This window comes from Podarcis vaucheri (genome assembly GCF_965113315.1).
Source record: "Podarcis vaucheri genome assembly, chromosome: 5".
Taxonomy (NCBI): domain Eukaryota; kingdom Metazoa; phylum Chordata; class Lepidosauria; order Squamata; family Lacertidae; genus Podarcis; species Podarcis vaucheri.
This window is the reverse complement of record NC_138763.1, coordinates 55237431-55258064: the sequence shown is the minus strand read 5'-3', so window position 1 is coordinate 55258064 and position 20634 is coordinate 55237431. Positions and strand designations below refer to the sequence as shown.

Here is a 20634-nt window from a genome sequence, read left to right as displayed (position 1 = left end):
TTAAAGATTCTTTAACCTTAAATCATGGAAATCACGCAGTCCTTAACATTTTCATGCTCAGTGCATCAGATATTTGTGGGTCTGGCTTACTGTTCTTCCGAGGAGCACATTGTTTTCAACAGAAGTTTCCAGAACTACTTACCTCCCCGAATCCACCTTTTCCTAATACCCTGTACTGCCTAAATGTGTTTTTCGTTACTGGTTGTCTGAAAAAAAAAGATTGGGAAGGGGAGACAGAGAGAGAGAAAAGAGATAAAATGCTTAATGCTATCTTTGAAGAAAGAAAAAAGAAGAAAAGAATGTTGCTTTAAAGGTGATTTGAAGAAAATCATCCCCTAACCATTAGCTCACTATTAGCTCAACAAAAGAAAAGTTAAGTCAGCCATTCCTACAGCAATGCACAATGATAGTATTACCAGCTGCTTCGAAATTCTGCAGGTTTTTCACATTTCTCAAATGACACTGTTCACTGTAGCCCTGTAGAGCTATTAGACACAAGCAATTTGCTTCCTGTTCCTACAGGGCAGGGCAGACCAACCTGACCCTCCAAATGTTGCTCACCTCCCAATTCCCACCAGCCTCACCCAGCACAGCCAATGGTGGGGAAAGATGAGGCTCGTGGGCCACAAACCTCTGGAGGGTCATAGCTTCTCCAGCCCTGTTCTAGGGCAAGTAACTTGAGTACGTGGACACCTCTATTGCACATCAGGAGAGAGAGACTTGTACTCCCTGTACTCAATCTGCTGGAATGTGATTAAATTCCACCCCAAAATAGTGACGGTCCAGAAGCACCCTTTGGGTAGTGGTTAGGGTGCTGATAACAGCAATTCTCCCTCAAGGAAATGTTAAGGGCCACCTTGATGATCAAAATATTCTGTTGATCTAATCTGGGCCTATTTCACTACATCACTGCTACATGTGGTCAGTGAAGGAGCAAGTCATCACAGAGAAGGTGGGCTGACTAATAGCCACAGTTGCAGCTTCCTTCACTGCTGCCTCACCAGCTCCTTGCTGAAGACATTTCAACTGTGGAGCTGACTCCGTCTATCCCAACCGGGTTCAGGGGATATTTTGAAGAAAAGTCAAGCCTGGACCATCAAACTCTCACTTATAACTGGATTTCTGAAATCCAAGAGGGAAATGGGTGTTGTTTTCTTCCAGCACCTCACTTTTTAAAAAAGAAAAAAAGAACATTGCTGTCATTTGTTCTTCAGGGAGCAATTAAATGAAACATCCACAGCTGATACTCAAAGGAGTATCCTTACTATTGCTTTCCTGCCACAACTGATCGAGCCACCAGGGGGCGGGCGTGCTATTACATTGAGGGTGAGCTTAGGGCTATCAAAGACAGCAACATTAGTATAGTGAAACTTGCAGCCTTCAGGCTTGCATTCAGAAGTCTTGCCTTGAAACATTCATGCTAAATGTTGAAAGTGAGACGTACCAGCAGCTAGACTAGGCTCCACACCCATCTGCCCTCATGGCCCTTTTCTCTAATCCCAGATGTATGGGTGTTGTCTTGCTTGCAGTTACTCAATAGTGAAAAGGAAGTATTTGTGTGGCAGGCAGCAACTGGGAGTTGCGCTTAAAACCTTTCCCCCACACACCTCAAAAGAATACAACAAATACCTGGAATCAACAGTTGGCAGCTTTAAAAATAAAAAAGTCTGAACGGATACTAAAAAAGAACAAACCAAAGAAAAACCCAGTAAAAGCAAAAGTAATTGATGCATTGTTGCCAAAACTGGGAGTATGCCAAAGTAAGGTTACCAGACAGTCCCCGGATTTACAAACCAGTCCCCATACAAAATCCATTGAAGTTGAAACGTGTCCCCGGATTCATTGAAAAAAATCTGGTAACCTTATGCCAAAGTGTAAAATTCCTGCATTAGTTATATGGGCAGTCTGGAAGAGTTAGGCTGCCATCCTAGTATCAGAGACACTGACTTGCACCCAAGATTGAGGGGGCCTGTCGCACACATTTGATGTAATGCGTGCGACGCTGCAACCTTGGCAGGGAACTCAGCACAGTGTGGCTTCAACAACCTCCTCTCTCATGGTCAGGAGGACTCAGCCACTGATGCTGTGCTGTACTCAGATCTCCCCTCAACATTGAGGTGGCCCAGCTCCCTGCCCAGAAATATTGAGTGGGCTGAAAACACCTCAGCCTCATAAAGTTGGTGCAGCTGCCTAGCACACACACTTACCCAATGGACCAAGTTCCATTGAAGGAGGGTACTAACCAGGGCTGTCCTTTATCCCTGCTTTTGTTTGTTCTAGTAACTGAATATTCTTAACTGAGTATTTAGCTTCTTAATATTAAAAATAAAGAACATGGGCTTACATTTATGATTAGCATGAAAGGTTTGGACAAAGTCTCCCCATGTCTAAGGGCAGTCAAAAACAGTGAACTTCAATTCATTTGCAAGTGCTAGAAGTACTATTAACATTATTATTCCCCTATCCTTTCCTAAGTCCCATCATAGAATAAAAACATACAACGCCCACCTGGACCACTTACCTTTCCAGCCATTTCCACTGGAGAAATCTATCAAAGTACATGCTGGCTGAATATTCTCGAAAAGGTTCTCCACTTAGGTAGTCTTGAACAGATCTGTCTCAGATGAAAAAGACAAGACAAACATTTTACAATCCCAAGTCTCATTATGAAGACGTACTCTAGTCTCTTTGAAGTGAGGATGCTTAGGTAAATTTCCACAAGTTCAAATGTAAATACATTAAAAATATATAGCTTGTTATTGTTAATGTCAAACTCTGCAGATGTTGATGGTATGAGTAATTGTTAATATTTTAGGAGGTTAGCAGTTCTCAAACCCCTGGGTTTTATGATATTTGCTGATAAACCAAAACATGTTCTACCAACCAGTGTTTATAGTTTCTACCCTTGCCAGTTAACCCTTTATTAAAGGTATTGCAACAGTCTGATTGACTGAGCAAAAAATGCAGGGTTTCTTCATGCACACCTGAATGTATATAGCTAATTAAATGTTATGCAAAGCTGGTTTATTTCAACTAGATAATTAAGAACAATTCTTTTTTTTTTTAAAAAAAGGAACAATGGCTGCCTTTCTTATATCTCTCTGAGTTTTAGTTTTGTACTCTGACAATGAATACCAGTTGCTGGAAACCACAGGAACAGAGGCGGATCATGTTCGAATCCTGATTGCTGGTTTGCCAGTCACTGTGGGAGCAGGATGTTGGACTAGATGGGCTATTGGTGTGAGCCTGCAGACTCTTCTTCTGGTCTTAAAAGGCAAGATTTACCAATAAATCCCATGCTTTGAAATCAGTATACAGCAGAGGAACAAGGCACAGCTTTGAACATCAAGCTCAGCTCTGCCTTTTTCATAACTGTAAGTTTTCCATCTGCATGGCAGTATCCCTACACGATACAAACAAAGCCAAGGGGACAAAACCAGCTCGTTGTTAACACTGTGAATGATTCTCATTTTCTTCCCCGGCAAAGAGAAAAATAGAAGCAGGACAAAGTCATTCAAACACATAAGCAGAACTACTGGTCTATTTTTTGCAAATACCCACTTAAACCATCCGGGAGCAACAAAAGCCGCCCAGCCAACAGAGACTACATGGTGACGGCTTTCAATGATCCCTCGCTTTTGATATTTTTTGTTGTTTTAAGGTCCTGCTGTCCCGACAAACACGGGAACTAGGGTTTGCAATGCAAATCTTTTTATGCAGACCTTTTCGGTACAATAGCAAAATTGCTGCGACTTTGCGAAAATCGATAAGCCCTTTCACAGACAATAGGATGACACAACACACATACATTTCAATGCCACGGTGCACAGCAGCATTTGCAGAGTCTTTTGTCCACGTAGGCTAACAGCCAATTAATTCATCCCACCTCCCTCTCCAATTTGAATGGGAGGTAATTCAGTCTACAAAGGATGTGGATTCCCTGCACCTCCCTTGGAAGCAAGAGGATTTGAAGCTTTTTATTTTGCTGTTTGGCTAGACTATATTGATGTAGACTGTCAACAACACGAAGGTTGGGTTTTGTACAGGACCTTCCAATACCCCATACATACATAGGAAAAAGCATGGGCAAAGCATGTTCACCATCATGAGTGAAAAACCTATTTTGTCACATGTATGCACATTGCCAAGTTGTGGCCAATGCTACGTATTTCACTAGGGACCCTGGCAGAGGAAAAGAAACCCTGCATTTCTCCATTAGTTCTACACCAATCAGGGCTGGCACTTTCCTGTTCACTGTAAAGGAAAATCCTTTTCCCTAGCAAGAAACAGACACATTCCCCCCCACCCCTTGTTACTGCTATTATTATAATGTTCACTCATGCCTTTAGGAGAGGGAAGTACAGAAAGATCAAATAGGGAGTTTTATGAGTGTAAGAAGAAAGGCAGATGTCAGTTTATATGGTCCATTGGTTCATTTAGTTCAGTATGTTTTATGATGACCATCAACAACTCTTCAAGATTTAAATGGAGATCTGTTCAAGCCCTACCCTGGAGATGCCAGGGACCAAGTCAGGGACCTTCTGGATGCAAAGCAGATGTTATACCACTTAGCTAACAAAATGAAAAATGACAAGGTTCAGGAGAGGGGATTGACTTGCTGTTTTCTGGTGTTTCTTACTATATGGCTTTAAAGACAAATGAGTGGCACAGCCGGCAGCATTCAGCCAAATATGCAATCCCACTGCAAACTATTGGGAGTTCAAAAGAAGTTTTTAAAATGCTAAGTGTATGTTGCAGGGGGTGCAGGTGTCACTGATAATTTTTTTTAAGGAAACAAGTAAAGGATGCAAGTAGAAGAGTTGAACCTAGTATGATTCCTTTTCAGTTTTGGCTTCTGAGTATTACCTTCTTGTTATTCCCATTACATTAAGGGGCCACAAATACAGGACAAATATCAAATCAATCAGAACCAGCAGTGTTTATAACTGGACACTCTAAATTCCCCTCCCCACAAAAAAACCACAAAACATTGCCTCTATAAAGCCCTTAAGATAACAAATGTTCATTTCGAGCAGCAAATAAGAAGCTGAGACGAATTGAAACTCTCAGCCGTTAACTGGTACTAACAGGAAAAGAATATGTGGGACAGCAACAGTGAAATAACCCTAACTTACTTCACACAAGGTGAGAATAGCTCTTTACAGGGACTGTTTTCAAGTTTTTCTTCCGTCTGCTGGACAAGATCTTGACCGACTTCTGCTACATAAACTGGAGACTACAAAAAAGCAAAGAGATTAAGCAACACATTAGCTTTGTGATAGGGGAAAGCATTCCATTGACAACCAGGTTCATGTGTAGACAAATATTTGCAGTCTTAAGAAAACAACGCCAGAATTTATCTTCCTGTGGCTCGTGAATGCAGTATTTTAAACGGAAACACACATTTCATCACACGAAAGAATCTGGGACTTATTTGCAGCACAAATGAGAACCCGCTAAAGTAAGCCAAGATGTAGCCAGTCCACCTTCTTTTCCTTCTTCAATATAGAGACCCTGTTTAGAGATATTCTAGAACCCTCCACAAAATCTCCCTAAAAGTGTTGTGTTGAAGGATCCTGAGACCACGTTAAGGGTAGCGAAATTCTGTGCAGTTGCCATAAATCTTAGGGAACAAGCTGTGCTATCATAATGATTAAGGTTTTAAATGATAATTTTAGGTTATATGTTAGTGACTAAGTTTTAATTTATATATTTTTAAACTGCTGCTATATCTGTATTGTCTCTGTTATACCTAATTGCAAATTCAAATGTATCCCTATCGTGTTTTATGACTTCCTTGATATTGTATGTGGGCTGGAACTGGTCTGTGACCGAAATAATAAAATTCAATTCAGTTGTGTTGTTGATATCTGCCAGTTAGCTGCAAATGAATGAATATTGCGGAACTCTCAACAAAGCATTGTTGTTATTCCCCACTTCCTAATAGGAGTCAGCCCATCGGCCAGCCCTACCCTCTTCCAGCAGCCATTCCTACTTCCAGCAGTTTTCTTCCCTAACAGATGACACTCTATAGTTACTGAACATGCTTAGTTCTTCTCACTGGACTGGATTTTTGTTGTGGGGGGGAGGGTTTTCCGGTTTTTCTTTGTTTTGCACTTCTGAAACAGTTAAGATTCCACCAAGCATACCGATACCTTCCCTCTTGTTTCTCAAGTGGCTCCATTTTGGTGACAATCTCGTCAGCACTCACCACCTGAGTGTGCTCCCAGATGGAGTGCTGGTCCTGTTTTTGTGGAATTTGTTTTAAGTCTAGCATCGATGACTACCTCGAGGGTTTCATGTAGTATGGTTGCCTTTTTAATGGTGCTGATGGCTAATGGCTATTTAAAGTTGTGACACATCTGGCATGAGAAAGAACAGGAGCTAAAATCAGTGCTCTGTCTCCCTTCCTCTGTGAGCGTATTCTCAAGAGAGATGGAATATGGCAGCCTGGATATAACCAGCAAAAAGAAAGAACGTTTTGCAGCCAGCCAACAAGAAGGATCAAATGCAGAGCCTTGTGTTTGTAGAAACAATCCTGCTTTAAAAGCGAGGGTGCCTGGCGCTTTGCTGCTTCCTCTGTTCAATGTTGTATTATTAATAAGCAATCAGATCTTACAAATCACTTCATAAGACTCCAGTTATTTCTCCTCACAAGGAAATTCATGCTGAAGAAGGCAGCCATAGGAGCTTCCTACCACGCAAGCTAGCAGACAGAAATAGCATGATGCAACCACCCAAACCAACTTTTGGTTTGTATGATAATTGGCCAAGAGTTTTATTTTTATTTATAATGTTACTAAATTCAAAACCTAAAATGTAACAGTTTGAATAGAGTATTTGTAAATATGTAAATAAAGTGATTAATTTATAGTATACTTTTATAATTTATAGCACTGGTTGTATGAATAGTTGCTCGTGGATGTATACTCGCATATGTAAACTCCAAAGAGTAAAGATTTATAATTTTATGTAACATATAAGCTCTCTTTCAATGTTTGAGCTATCCTCTGGATATGCACACATCCCACCACACATCTGCAACATGCACAGAAACATTGCATATGTGGCAACAGAATGTGTGCAAGATGGGAATGGATCCTTGTATCTCTCTGCCATATTCACATTAAGTAGGAGCAGTCCAGTGTCAGAAGGTATTACTACCTCTGACAATCAGATACTATCATTTGCAACAAATTCCATAGTCGGTGCTGCATACACTTACTTGAGAAATTCTGATAAAAGGTTAATCTGATTAATTGGGGGGAAGAGGGCTCCAAGCCACTTGGAGCAGCAGACAATTTGTTTTTTTTTGTGTGTTTTTTTTTGAGGTGGTTGGATCAATAATCGCTTTCTGCTACTCCCCTTTTCATGCCCACTACTTCCTCAGTGCTTTCATTTCTTTCACAGCTGTGTGTGCACTTATTTACAGCACACACACCCCGAACACAGGAACATAGTTTTATATATAAAGTTTTTCTTTTGAGCTCTCAAATTTGCAAAAAAAGCAGAAAACTGAACAAGAAAACCACCTTACATTTTTTTTTACACAAGATATTTCACAGCAATCTGAAACGTATGTGCTGAGAATTTGCAATTGCCTGACTGTGTTCTTTTGTGCACTTCCTGGACAGCTTTGTTTTTTTAAAGAAACATGCACACACAACTTTCTGTGTGCATGCCTTGCCAAATAAGTATAACAGAATCAACAAATTAGAAGGCAGGGACAAACACAAGAGACATGCTGGTATGAACATAAAAGACCAAAGTTGCATCTCTGGGCTAATATGAAGGGAGGGGGGAGTGGATTGACAGCTAAACAATGCTTAATGTTGACAGGTCCTTGAACTGCTGTTTTGAAAAGGATGCAATATCATGGGAAGTCTCCTAATAAATCCCTGCAAGACATGCCTAAAAATTGCATGGACAACCCATCAGGGAAGAAAGGTGGAAGCAAAACTAAATATCCAGCCGTGGTAGAGCACAGTAAAATATATTCTCCATCACCTCTCTCTCTTACACGCCGACACACACTTTTCTCAACCAGTTAACCAAGACTAAAGTGACACTGCAAAGGAGGAATGGGCAAACTGTGGCTCTCCAGGTGTTGCTGGAGTCCAGCTTCTATCATCCATGAAGGCTGGCAACATTAACCCTGCTGTGAGCAAATCTCTTGCAGATGATCGTAGTGCCTGGAGACAGACAGGTCATGTATCCACAGTAGTGACCAGAGGAGAAATGGCCGCAGGAGGGAGAACAGAGAGAAGAAACACCATGGTGCAGCTTTAACAGCAAAACTGGATGTCTTCATCTGCCCCAGCTGCAATAAAACATGTCTCTCCTGTATTGGTCTCTACAGCCTCAGCAGGCACTGTAACTTTCCAACAGTTTGACTTTACTCTTGATGGCGCACTCTTTAGTTGTCTGTCAAGACAGAAAGATTCCAACAACAACAAGATGGCTCTCAGGCCCCCTTTCCAACCATACAATTCTGCGATGCCATGTGTTTTGAAGTTCTTTTTAAATCAGCTCCATAAACTACTTAACATGAAAATGTCTTCGCATCATGTAGGGTTTTCAGTCCAGGATTTCCAGAAAACAGACAGTATTCTGGATAAAACAAAGGAACGAGTGCTCTCATACATCGTTCTCACTGCTCTTTCCCGCTGCAATTTCATGAGAGATGCATACTGAGCTTCATTTTTCAGAACTGATCTAATCTCTCACTTTTCCTCTTTGCGAGCCAATCTGTATTTAGAACATGTTTATCCATGTGAGTCAAGTCTCTTTAGAATGCTATCATTCATTACCTAACACATAAGAAGAAACATATGGATGGACTTGATCCCATTATGGAATGCTGCAAACCATTTATTTTTAACAGAAATAATCTCCCCTTCCTTTTATCTTATGTCGTGGAAAGGTTAGAAGACACCCCAGCCAGGAAGCTAGACAATAACTTTATTGCCTCTCTCAAATTTAAACAGACCAGCAACGCGAAAAACTTCTGACCTTCCCTCCCGACAACGAAATCCAGTGCCACCTGGTGATTAAACTAAATGATGACACTGTCCCTACCCATCTCTATTGCATGTCTATGAAAACAAGCTGTGTAATTGTGTAGACCTTGAAACCATTCAGAAGTATCAGCCTCAAGCCAGAGGAGCCATTCCAAGTGGCGCAATCAGCATTAACTAACCTTGTAGATATTTTATAGTCCCAAAGGGAGTTCTGAGCACATTAAATACATCAACATTACTCACTCTTTTCACTTTTGCTAGAAACACATTGCCAGAGAGTTCTTAAACTGCAAGCTGGGACACTTTTTCTTTTTCAGAGCTGCTTGACATGTGTTCAAACGTAATTAATTAAAACAACTGAAGGCACTTTTTATTTCTATATTTTGTGAAATCTGGATTTACCTGCTACTGAAAATACTAACTCCATGAAAACCCCAGGTGCGCAGAGTCTAGAGGAACACACTTCAGATGTGGAGGCAGTGAGGGGGGGGAATCTGAGAGGCCTGCTTAGAAACTCTTATTCTGGGTCTCTTCTGCTCTACTATGGATGTAAGGTTCACAATTGGAAGCAATGGGTTCATGCTGACCACAAGCAATGCCTTCTGAATTATATTTAAAAAGACCTAGCACAGTGCCCATAAATGTGGCAGGCAGAATGAGAGATGATTAGCAAGCTTTAGCTTCCCCTCAGCCAACTGCCCTAACTTACCTCCTTTGCCCGCTTCTCAAGATCAGGTTCTAATCAGCAGCACTGCCAGCATTTGCAGGCCACATAAACTGACAGGAATTGGAAGGTGGCTGAGGAGCAGAGCTCCAGATCTGGCAGGGCATCTTCTCTGAGCAATGCCAGAAACTTCAGTGGCAAGCAAGAACTTCTACCAGTCCATAACTTGCCCACTGAGTTACTATGGCAGTGAGAAAATGCTACTGTGAGGAAGGGCTGCTGAACAATCAACAGTTCACTGTGTGGCCCGAGAAAAAGTCTACTCTGAGTAAGACTTAGTACAATATCTAGAGATAGAAAAGCTAGAAAACTGGATATATCCAGTGCTTTTTTCTTTAAAAAAATGTTTAGGGGTACTCTTTTTCCTACTCATATTGAAATACTGCCCCTCAATGAGGCCAAATTTAGATTCACAAAATGTTTAGGGGTATGCGTCCCCCCAGAAAAAAGCACTGGCTCCAGCATTTTGTAAGGACTCTACTAAATGGACATGTCATAGCTAGGGGTGGACCAGGCAGTTAAATTCCCTCCCATTTCAGTTTTGCTGGCACTCAATAACAGGTCTGTCCCATTGTGTTTTTTTGTGGATGTTGTTATTGTTGAAAGAATTCATGAAAAGTCTGCATTAAAATTCTATGCATTCTGTGCACAGCTTTTACATAAAATATGCACTTTTATGCAAAATACACATTTCCCCATTTTTAAAACGTAAAATACACATGTGAATGCATTCTTTTTGCACCCCAAAACTGCATCACAAAATGTAGGTAAGTGCATCATCAAACAGAGAGCTGTGTCCCTTTCATGCAAGTAAGTTCAAGGAGCGCCAGACTGGACCAGTCTGCTGCAAAAAATGGACCAAATAAATTGTTCTTCCATCCCTAGTTAGAACACTGGCAAAACAATTGGCGTATATTCCAGTTCCTGTTCCAAGTATTTCCACTATCATGTGCTTCTGAGAAATGGCTTCCACATGTTTGTGTTTCCATTGCTAGCCAAACCTAACAGAAGTCTGCAGGATCAAATATAGTTATTTAGCCAAATGGCCTACATTACATCCCAGTGTTTTGGAACCTATGGCTACCATGTGTGTGCACTTCAGAGACTGGCGTGATAAAAGAAAATACTCTTTTGAAATTGCCGAAAGACGGGGGGGGGGGGGGATAACGTGTTCTAATTACCCTCATTGATCCCCCTGACATTCTACTAGTAATGATACTGCTTCAAAAGGAAATGATTCCCAATCAGAGTCTCAAATAAAAACAACAAACAGCATAATTAAGAAGTTCAACTCAATTTAAGTTGCCTAAAAGTGTATTCCAATCCAATCAAACAAGGTCTGGGCCTCAACCACAGCCTTGGGTCTTGCCAAATGGGGTTAGGTAGAAAGAGAAAAGACAAGGCAGCTTTAGTGAAATGCTCCTTAGCAAATAACAGTCCAAAAATCCTACTGTGTTATGGAACTATTAGACGTTTAAATAGTTAGAACAGTGTGTGTGGAATGATATTCAATAGGAGGTGAGCACATCAAACAGGCACATGGGAATTCTGGACAACAAGACATGGAGGTTTCCCTGTACCACAGATTAACTATTCCTTCCACCATATGGATGCTTATGATTCAGTGCGAAAAAGGTAAAATCTTGAGCTCAACTAACTGAAGCTCCTGCTTTTAATCTGTGATGAGAACTTGAATTGGTTGACCCAATTAATCAACTAGTTCGAGACTCAATTAATCAACTAATATTTCCATTCATAAATATACACAGTGAGAGTTATCTAAAATTTTCATTTGGGCCTAAGGAGAAACCCATAAATTTAGGCATGAAGATGTTAAGTCGTATGTCTAGGTTGAGAAACACCTTATGGACCTACCCTCTCTTTTGAATCTGTTGGTTCTTAATGTAATCACCCAGCATCACACTGAAATCCAACCTAAAATCAGGTCATTTGCTCTGTTTCATCAGACATGGACACTGTGGAAGATATGACATGACACGTGCTGCGATTAGCTTGCCTGAAAAATATGCCAAACAAATGGTCTTGTCCTCTGGTCACTGCTGGACTGCAAACAGTTGCTCTCTTTTTAAAGTCTTCCATTAGTCCTAAGTTCAAGTCTTACAAATGATGTTCTACATTTGCAAAGCAAATCAAGCGGTTATATGGAGTTCAAGTCCTAACCACTTGAATATTCTTGCATAGTTGGATAGAGTAACACAAATCCCTTGGGTCGGCAATTTATGGAAGGAATGTGAGCTAGAAGAAAGTCTTATTAGGAGATAGGATTGCTTGCATTTTATTAGGACTATATTCAGGTCTAGGAGGAGAAAATACTTCAACATGTGCCTCTAGTACCAAGATTCTGTAATCTTGAGGTTTTTTGGTGACTCATAGATGTGATTTATCAGCTAAAGCAGTAAGGGAAAATATGGAACCCTTTAATTTACGGCCAACATTACTCATTTTTAGAGTCACCGAAAGCACTTCTCTTTGATGTGTGAACTCTTGTTTCATAGTAACTCCACCAGACCTGCTTTAATGTCCATCTCCACCCCCCCTAAAAATAATGGGAAACAAATAACCTTGATCACTGAACTTGATTTGGCCACATTTTGTATCAACCTACCTGTGGTGCGCATTTAGCATCATTTGCTTCTACAGTTACTATTATTGCTAATTTAAAGCCAGCCTTTTTTCAAGGCATGAGTTGAAGTCACATGGTGCAACCTCCTTGCTGTAGTTAATCAGGTCCATGTCTGGTCAGTTATTGGATGGGAAACAACCTAAATAAACCACCTTGAGTTCCATGGAACTGAGGTAGAATATAAATCCTGTGCAACATCTTTTGGTCAATCAAGGGCTCTCTAAACACTATTCTCCATAATTGTTCTTCCTTGCCCTTCCAACCAAGTAAACCTAATGATAAGGAGACGGGATTATTATGTTAGTTTTCCTGGTTATATTGTTTGTGTTTCTATCCTAGTTTCTAATGCTCTTCTTACACTGCATTATCCGTTTCTTTTAGAAACAGTGGTTTTTAGATCAATAACACTGCCATGTCACACTAAATTTCATCACATCAGTGGGCATGAAGTGACACAACACTGGGTGCCATTTGACATGTTGCCATTGAGTGCTTCTGTTCCCTAGGATTCACCCAGGATAGAAATGGCAGGAAAGAACGATATGCGGGAATACTGCCTCAGATTCCCTCACATGGTGTGAGCCATGTAAAGAGTGGGAAAATTACACTGCAAAACTCCCACAATTTTCTGGGTTAACAGGGCTGCAAAGAGATTTCTTGCTGGAAACAATTAACATGAAAATAAGTGCTAAATTCCACTAGGTTCCCCCAGATTTCCAAAAAGTGGTATTTATGTCATGTGACTGATGACACAAAACGTGGAATTTAACAAGTAAAGAAACATGAGAAAAATGGAATAAAGTCAAGGTTTCCAACAGGCTGTCAGGGCAGGTGTTCACAGCAGGGCAGCAAAAACTCACAAGGTGTCGGTGAAGTTTACTCTTTATTCAGAGAAACAAAACAACTCCGGCCTAGTGAGCACAGCAACTCTTCCCAATAGATCTTGCCCCAATGAGGCAATTGCAAGGACTGAAGGTCCCTGCCTTCCCACCACTCTCGAAGGTTCCTTCTCCACTGGGTCCTTCCCAAGCAAGCTGAGGCTCCAGCGCCTCCACCCTCTTCATACCTCCGTGGGTTCCTGGAGACCAGGGGGAGAGAAGCTAGTCACAACAGAAGGTAGAAACCCCCTGGATTCTTCAGCAGCCAACCTCTTCTCTGCATGTTGGCCTCTCTCCCCTCCAGCCGTCTCTTCTGCCTCTGATTCTGGACTGCTCTCTGCTACAGCCTCTTCCTGCTCATTAAACCCTGTTACCTCTCCAGCTTCCATCACCTCCTCCTCCCAATCTGCTCCCTCTTCTCCCTCTGACCACTCATCATCGTCCACCACCAATCCCCTGTCTCTGAACCTTCTTCCATTGTGGATTCCCCAGCTGGTGCCTTCTTCCACTCCTCTGCATCCAGGCAGTCCATGACACAGGCACATGATTCAACCAGATCCACAAACTCAAGAAGAATCCACAGCATGCCCAGTTGTTATTCAAAGAGTGAAGCAAATACAAGTGGGCAAGACCTCAGGAAGATTGATAAGTCAGGTCAGAACCATGTTATATAAAGAATAGTTATATTCTATGCTTCTGTACCTTCCCTCTCATCACTGGCTCTGATGGCACAGATGGGGAAATTCATAACATTTTAACAGCAGGTCACAGCTCTGTTTTTCTACATGTCATGAAGAGGAGGGGACAGAGCCTACTGGTCGGGGAGAGAACTTAATATGGGCTACTACTTTGGGTGGCAGTCTTATACCTCTTTAGCAGGTAATTCCACCCTGAAAGAAAAGGGTTGAATGCCCATCTGCTACATCCCAAAGCATTTGTGTTCAGGGCAGAAAATGCAGTGTTCAAAAAGGAGTTTGTCTTCATCCACAACACTAGGCAATACTCCTCAGACGAAATGTATGGGACTTCAGATCCAAATACAACTTTAATCTGACTAGGAAAACTTGGATTTTTAAAAGGAAAATAAAATTATAATTATAATTATAGCAGCAGCAGCCCTGGCCTTATACAAAATATTCAGCCACAAATGAGCTTCTGATACTGCCAGGTTTTAAATGTGCAGCAAATCAGGTGAAGTTAACATATGGTGTGTAGCTTTAAATGTCATTTGCATTAAACAAATAGAGTCTAGCATGTTATGGTTCAGTTTCAAAAAGTGTCCTAGTGAAAAACTATCCAAACACACCCTCACATTTAAAATAGTTCATTTGCCAAACAAAAGGTTAAGCTAGTAACTCTTTCAAAACGGCTTCTACATCTAATACAAACAGTGTGGTAGACATGTGGGCAGCTGACATCCAAATATAAGCAATTTGTAAGGGTCTCTGGGTGAGAAAATGCTTGGAAAATGCTGTGTGGTCAAACTACTATTCTCACTAGAAGAATCTCTTTAAAACGCAAAACAGGGAAGTCAGGGTGGAATGTCGCCCAAACACCAGCTTGTCTTCTGCAGCCATATTTGCTCTCGATTTGTTTGTCTACAACTCCTTGGTAAATAAGCAAGCATTCAACTAAATTTTACTCAGGGAAGACTCATGGGAACTAATGGCCCTAAATTAGTCATATTCATTCATTTCAGTGGATCTACGGAGGTCTGGGGTGGGTTGCAGCACTGGAGCACATAGGGCTGCCAGCACTGGACCCCTCCCACACTTCGCAGCCACCACACAACAGAGCATAGGATAACCCTGGTTTTCCAAATGGCTGTGTTTGGGGCAGGCCTGCCACATCTAGGTGGATAACTTTGTTTGTGTTCCCCTTAGTGTCACTGCCATAGGTTGGACATCTCTTCTTAGGCATTAGCAGCAGTGTGGAACTGGCAACTTAACACTGCAAGCCAGCAGAACCAACGCCGAAGGTTTTCTTTGCAACCAGGCAGTTAAGCTAGGGTGGAAACGGATCATTTGGAAGAAAAACAAAACAGAAACCCTAACTCTGCCTTATTATTGCATCTGTTCCAAATGTTTCCTCCCCTTTAAGGAAAAAAGGAAAGTAGAATGAACACATTTGTTCTGTCTGGACTGGTTCTAATGGCAGCATTGTGGTTAAGTTATAATGCCCAAGCGTCGCATTCCACACCCCGAAACATAAGATTTAAATGCCTATGACCTTTGACAAGGCATTTGTATCTAACCAGAGCTCTTGTTCTCGATTCCAGTATAATTTGCAGCTGTCCCCTGGAAATATCACACATTATTCATATGTCATTAAAGGGAGATTTGCCTGGCACAGAAATATGCCTTTCCTGCCCCAGGGACATGCCTTGGATAGGCCTCAACTAAAGCCTAGTTAAACAAAAGGGGGGGAATTGCACTGGTTCCAATGGGTTTTCAGTCAGAATAAGGTTCGCCTTATTATCTACACAGTGCATACTAGCTGTTTAATGGATTTCAGTTCTGCCTCATGCTGCGAGTTTCTCTGTTTAAGGTAATTATAAAATTCCATAAAGCACCCCATCAACACACACAAGACCCCTTCCCTCCACTTTTCAATGGTGCCCAATGCACGTTCCAGTACACACACGGGAAGCGGCTTCTAACCAACCCCAGGAGTCTTGTGGTGTATGCATAAAGCCAAGCAAAGTAGCAAATGTCAGAAACCCTGGCAGAACTGAAATTTACAAGGATTTCTTACTATTTCAGGAGCTTGCTGGAAAATGTCAGAAAACGTCTATGTTGCCCAGTAAAAGACAAATCAAGACCTTTGGCTAATGGCTACATTTCATCCTTTTTAAATATTGTTTACCAGCGAAGTATGGCATTTGCCTTGATTGCGTTACAAGGCTTGTTTCCAGGATATTTGCCATCATGTCTTCGCAAATGATAGACACTAGTATAAAAATTAATATTTATGCATCCGTTTGCAGCATTTATGTAAGCCACCCTTTGACAATGTTCCCTGGGAAACTCGTAACTTGCTAACAAAAGACCAAAACACAGAAACTGTAAAACAAACTGCAGCAAAAAATGTCAACAAACTAACTTTACAGTGTAACTAAAAATACATAATTTTAAATCCCCCTCTTATCTTTTAAGATCTCTGATTTTTAAAAGGGCTGGGGTAATAAAAGGGTTTTCAGCATGTGCTGAAATGACAATAAAATATGCAAGATGACCCACTCTATAACCAGGGAGCACCACCCAAAACTCCTCTCCCTGGTAGCACCTGCCTTACTTCATGTGATGGGAGCACCTAGGCCAGGTCCTCTGAAAAACATATCAAGGCTTGGGCACAAATACCATATTTTTCTGTGCATAAGACGCCCCCATGTATAAGACGCCCCCTATTTTTGGAGACTCCAAATTAAGAAAACACCCCTCAGCACTACCCGTGTATAAGATGAGCCCCAATTTTAAACCTAATTTTTGGGTTAAAAAAAACCCTAGTCTTATGCATGGAAAAATACGGTAAATGGGGAAAGTGATGTATTTCAAATGGCACTTGCGATTTAAGCAGTAAATGTTACCAGGCCTCCTAAAAATCTTAAGACTTCCAGGCAGATATCAATATTCACACAATTTTCATATTTATCATAATAAATGCTATTAATTCTATTTGCAACCTTCAAGAAAAGCAGCTGGAATGGTACCTTTCCCCAAATTGTTCACCAGGCCTGCCATCTTATGATAGACTGCCCATGAAAAATGGTTCAGAAATTTCCACTTATGCAGTATATTGCCACATACCTCCTAATGGGGGCTGGATACAAAGAATATATTAATCCATTCCTTGATCATCAATATTGGCTGCCAGTATATTTATGAAACCAATTTAAAATGCTGGCTATAAATAGTACAGGGCAAACTAATCCAGGTGTGAATCAGTTGTTTGATTCTGAATCCCAAGGCCAATGTTATAAAATACGATAAAATCAGACAAAAAAATCTCCTACATTTTTATATTGTGAAACAGATTATGAATGCATGTAAAAGTGCACCTTGGAAATGCGTTACAGTAAAGAGGAGGTAAAGACAATGGCGTAGTGTGGGTTGTCAGCACCCGGGGCAAGGCAAGTAATTTGCGCTCCCTAACCCGTGGTTTTGCGCCCCCTAACCCTAATCCCCAGATGTTGCGGCCGGCCCCCCTGCACCCCCACGCTACGCCACTGGGTAAAGAGGTAAAGCAAAACATTTTGAACATCTGCAAACATCAGTTTCCTAAGGGATCAACAATAAGCAATATCAAAGCAAAGATCAAAGCCAAAGGTGGTGGTTTGTTACACTGATGGGAATTGTGAACAGACTAACTAATTGCAAATGTTAGCAGCAAGCACTACTTATTCTGTTTGCTCCTCCATGGCCAGGTCCCACTGCATCTGCAGGAGTGCGTCTTCCCATGTGAGACGCATTATTTCTTTACAGTCTTCAGAGGAAGTTGTGTCTGACTCCTCCTTTTCAGAGGAGAGATTCAGCAGGGGCTATAGCTGCCTGTCACTGTGGGCTGTCACTGTCCTGTTACTCAATAGCCACTCAAATCGCCACATTACTGAATTGTTGGTCCTCCAAATGTTTGCATCCTCTGAGGCCTTGTTATAGAGTTAGAACTTTTTAAAGAGCAGTGGTCTGTTTTACACTCCTTTTCAATTTGATGTTGTGTTTTGTTCCAGTTGCTCCCTTTTTTGCACTTTATTGTTTTAAAGTGTGTTCTTTAATAAATGTACATTTCTTGGGTTTTTTTGCAAAATCAAGGCATACCATTTTGTAAAAAAAAAAAACCAAAAAGCAAAACCTATATAATACACCAGCTTTAAAAACTTATCTCTGTGGAACAGAAGACAAAAGCTAAGGAATGGAAATGATGCAGTTTAGGGTGGAGTAGGGGGGGAATTTGAACTAATCTCAAGCTTTCCAGCTCATGTCAAATTTTGGCCCTGTTCTGGCACAAACCATGGAACTGATTAGCTACTTTATGGAAAGTCTGTATTGTCATAAAGGATTGCCTCTGATCTTTCTTTACAACTTGCCAAAGGCAAACCAAAGCCTTCACTTCCCCCCCCTAAACTGGCTCCTACCTGTCCTTACTGGTTGTTGCAGTGAACACTGTTTCTTGGTTTCAAAAGGGTACAGATATAAGGGAGAGTATGTATAATAGATAACATGTTCTTAGCAAAACTTGAGTAATGCAAGTGAACAGATGGCGTGAAAAATTCCTGCTTTCAAAAAAGGCTTCTGAAACAGTATTCCAAGCTTAAACGATTAACATAACCAGGGAGGCTTCTTCCCAATTCTGTGATGCAAACACAATACTTTTATACTGACTGGGGCCATTGCAGGGACACAGAGATAGGGTCCCCCTCCCCATATACCATGGTGTATCTTAGGTTTGGAGGAGGGCCACCCCCATTTATTCTGCAGGGGCAAAATTCATGAGAAATGCTCACATTCAGTTTGATCCTCAGCAGGAAGAAGTGAAGAAACAGTTCCTTCTTGCGCATTCAGTAGCTTCTACCAAAGCCCACAAGGCTCCCACGGCTGGCTGGACACAAGCAGTGATATTTCAGGGCCAAAAGGCTCCAGGTATTCATGTGTGGAAAATATTCTGAACGTGATCATCAACATTAGCATTTTTCATATCATAAATCCATGTCCTGTGAACATGTCCTTCTCCACAAACTCCTCCTGCTCAGTGTAAAGTCAGGTGCGCACAACTGGACCTGCACAGGTTCTGAATGTGCAAGCTGGAAGCCAATGTGCTTGGGCCAAGATCATAGGCTCTTATTTTGTCCTTCATTTGAAAATGGTTTGGGCTCACTGAGAATGGACACGACCGAAGAAAGGGCTTTTGATGATGAAAAAGACATTACAATCCCCCAAGCCCTGAAAATGCTCCAAAAGTTAAAGGCTGATCTGAACTCTCCAAGCGAGAGCCCTTGCTAACAGCTCTTGGGACATGGAGGGGGACCATGACCATGTTTTCCATGGCAGACAATACACAATTACAGTGGCATGATCTGTTTTTCCTCAGCTCTGACTTCTGGGACAAACAACAGCTGCGGTAGAATATTTAAACTGTGATGCTCTGGATTTTGAACAGCGTCCAGCGTGAGCCTGATTAAATATATTAGTTTAATTTACATGGAGAGGCCTGGCTGGCAGGTCAAGTACTTTTCTGCCTGTCGTTTTCTCAACACTGCAGCAACATTCCTCTTCATTTAAAGCGATCTAGGACTTGGGAAACAAGCGTTCCGCAGCACAAAGAAACGTAATGCTCCTTAAGACCTCCGAAAGGGAACCACTTTCCCCAGGAAGCAAAAGTGTGTTACCCACATGAATCCAGGCAAGAAAACCACCGGATCCATCTGCCAAGGCACATCTACAGATATCTGGCCAAACTGCATGTTGCAAATGTGCAGTGGTAGCCAAGCGTTTTGTTTTGAACCAAAAAAGCCACTTCCACTAAACCATGAGGGAGAGCAGAGAAACAACAATGCTTAACCCTTTCCCAGTCTTCAAACCCCAAGTGACCTCGACGGAGGAATTTCAAGCACATGAGCATATAAAACAAGACACAATCTCAGCAAGATGTGTGGTCCAATCTTGCATTCGCTGGGGAATTCGAGGGATTGGGAAGGGGTGTAAACTAACCTTTTCTACACCAGCTGATTCTTGTTTGTAAGCCATCCTTGTCCATCCACAACAGTAATTCGGTCTTGCCTTGATTAAGTTTCAACCTACTCCATCTCACCCAGTCCTTCACAGCCAACAAACAGCTGCTCAGGCTTTCCACTGCCTCCCTAGAGCTACATATACAGGAGAGATATGATCTGGGTAGCACCTGCATACTAAGGACTCTGTGGGACACATCTCTGTATGACTTTGCACAATTGTTTCGTGAATATTTAAAATAGTACCAAGCAATTAAGATGCAACCCCTTGGAATCCCACTGACAACAGGTCAGGCAGGGGAGAGCTGTAGTACCCCAGCATCATCACCTTCTGGGTTCTTTTTCCCAGACATGAGTGGCATCAACACAACAGAGCACTTATTACAACCACTCCTGTCAGGTACTCGAGAAGGATACCATTGTTGATGACAGTGACCACCACTGAGAGGTTCAGGAGAGTATTACAAGGCAGCCACAGGGTTGTCACTGGGACAGTGCTATGTGCACTGAACCAAAGCTTGGTAAGTGAGGTGCTGGGCTTTGGGAAGGAGGTGTGAGGCTCTGACAGGGTCCTAGAATCCTCCTACCTCCTTCCCAAAGCCTAGTTAGCACTTTCTCAGCTTTGGCTAGGAGGTGCGAGGGCT

General features: G+C 41.7%; 1 protein-coding gene across 3 annotated transcripts in view; it reads right to left on the bottom strand.

The window, feature by feature from the left end:
- Window positions 1–20634, bottom strand: part of GRK5 (G protein-coupled receptor kinase 5) — a 153020-nt gene that overhangs the window by 22271 nt on the left and 110115 nt on the right. For 2 of the 3 annotated variants that reach the window (XM_082222681.1, XM_082222680.1), the window contains exons 5-7: window positions 5136–5236; window positions 2522–2614; window positions 143–206 (exon numbers count right to left, since the gene is read on the bottom strand). In XM_082222681.1, the coding sequence (XP_082078807.1) occupies window positions 143–206; window positions 2522–2614; window positions 5136–5236 (258 nt within the window). Of the gene's footprint in view, window positions 1–142; window positions 207–2521; window positions 2619–5135; window positions 5237–20634 lie in introns of those variants that run through there. The other variant, XM_082222682.1, reaches the window with a different exon arrangement.